Here is a 1202-nt window from a genome sequence, read left to right as displayed (position 1 = left end):
ATTTTTTATGTAAAAATGAAATTGAAGGACAAAAATTATTTCCAATGCTGATTGGACAATTATTTCAGCTGGTGTGTTCAAGATTCCGAGATATTTCGGCAAATCGGTGTCAAATTGATTGTAAAATGTTGAATGTCCATCCAATGGAAAGAGCAACCCGCTAAAACGATCATGTAAGCTTTGTGGAGAGATCTGAACTGAAAAAATAAACATGAAAAAATATGAACAATTCAATTTTCCTTGTTTCAGGGCTCATCCGTGGTTTGCTCGCAATGTTCCAAATTATTTGTTTCCAAAAATCAGCGACGAAGAGACTTCGATTGTGGACTTGAGCGTTGTGAAACAAATAAGCCGGGTGAGAAAAATGAAATTGCATATAGGTTTGCTTTTTGTTTTTCAAATTGTGATTTAATTTATTCAAATTTAAGAAATTCCACGCAACGGAAAAAAAGGTGATCACGGTGTTGAAGCAGAACGATCCGTATAATCGGTTGTCGATTGCTTACAATCTGGCTGTGGAGAAAAGACGCAGAGAACAAAGCACAAGTAACTTTTTCAAGCTTGCAGAAGACTTTTTTCACCACAAAGAAAAAAAATTCATTCTTTTGAAACTTCTATTCATTTAATACTTTTTTGCTTCTGGGCGAATTTTGCTAAAGTCAGGCCTCAACATCCGCAGTATGTGCATTCAAGGGGAACGGCGAATGTTGATTTTCTTCAACATTTTCTCCAATACTTCCGCTTCTATTCGTACGCTCCTCCGATGCCTTATAATTCTACAGAGTTGTCTAAAAGCTGCAAGAAATAATACCGAGGACCGTCTACTGATTTGCATGCTAATTATTTATTTTGTATTGATTCTTTTATTCGTTTGATTGAGTATATAACAATCAAAATCACTGCCGGAAGTTGACGGATTGTCCGGCGCATCTTTTTCAAAAAGCATTGTGTCTACAGTATTTACTTCCTGCATTATGTATTTTCTCAAATTTTTCGTTATTCTCAAGCAGTGTTGGATCATGCTAGCATGAAGGCGGAAATTCTGCACTTTCAAACGTTTGAACTAGTTGACCCCTCTGGAATCACGTGACCAGTGCTGTCGTAAGCCAATCTCCCGTTTGCAGCGTTTGCTTTTCCTTCACACTAATGTTTTTTATCTATCTTTTTCATCTTAGCATTAGCAGCGGTTATTTAGTTTCCCA

At 36.7% G+C, this 1202-nt stretch overlaps 1 protein-coding gene across 1 annotated transcript; it reads left to right on the top strand.

Moving 5' to 3' along the window:
* The first annotated feature begins 132 nt into the window (after positions 1-132).
* Tsp_13741 (5'-AMP-activated protein kinase catalytic subunit alpha-2) lies at positions 133-626 on the top strand. The gene is made up of 3 exons (XM_003368843.1): positions 133-173; positions 250-355; positions 429-626. The coding sequence occupies exons 1-3, from the start codon at positions 133-135 to the stop codon at positions 624-626; spliced, it is 345 nt and encodes a 114-aa protein (XP_003368891.1).
* Positions 627-1202: the final 576 nt, after the last annotated feature.

The sequence above is a fragment of the Trichinella spiralis genome, assembly GCF_000181795.1.
Source record: "Trichinella spiralis strain ISS 195 chromosome Unknown Scfld1769, whole genome shotgun sequence".
In the NCBI taxonomy this organism is placed as follows: domain Eukaryota; kingdom Metazoa; phylum Nematoda; class Enoplea; order Trichinellida; family Trichinellidae; genus Trichinella; species Trichinella spiralis.
Note: the sequence above shows the minus strand (reverse complement) of the source record. Positions and strands in the feature narration are given on the sequence as shown.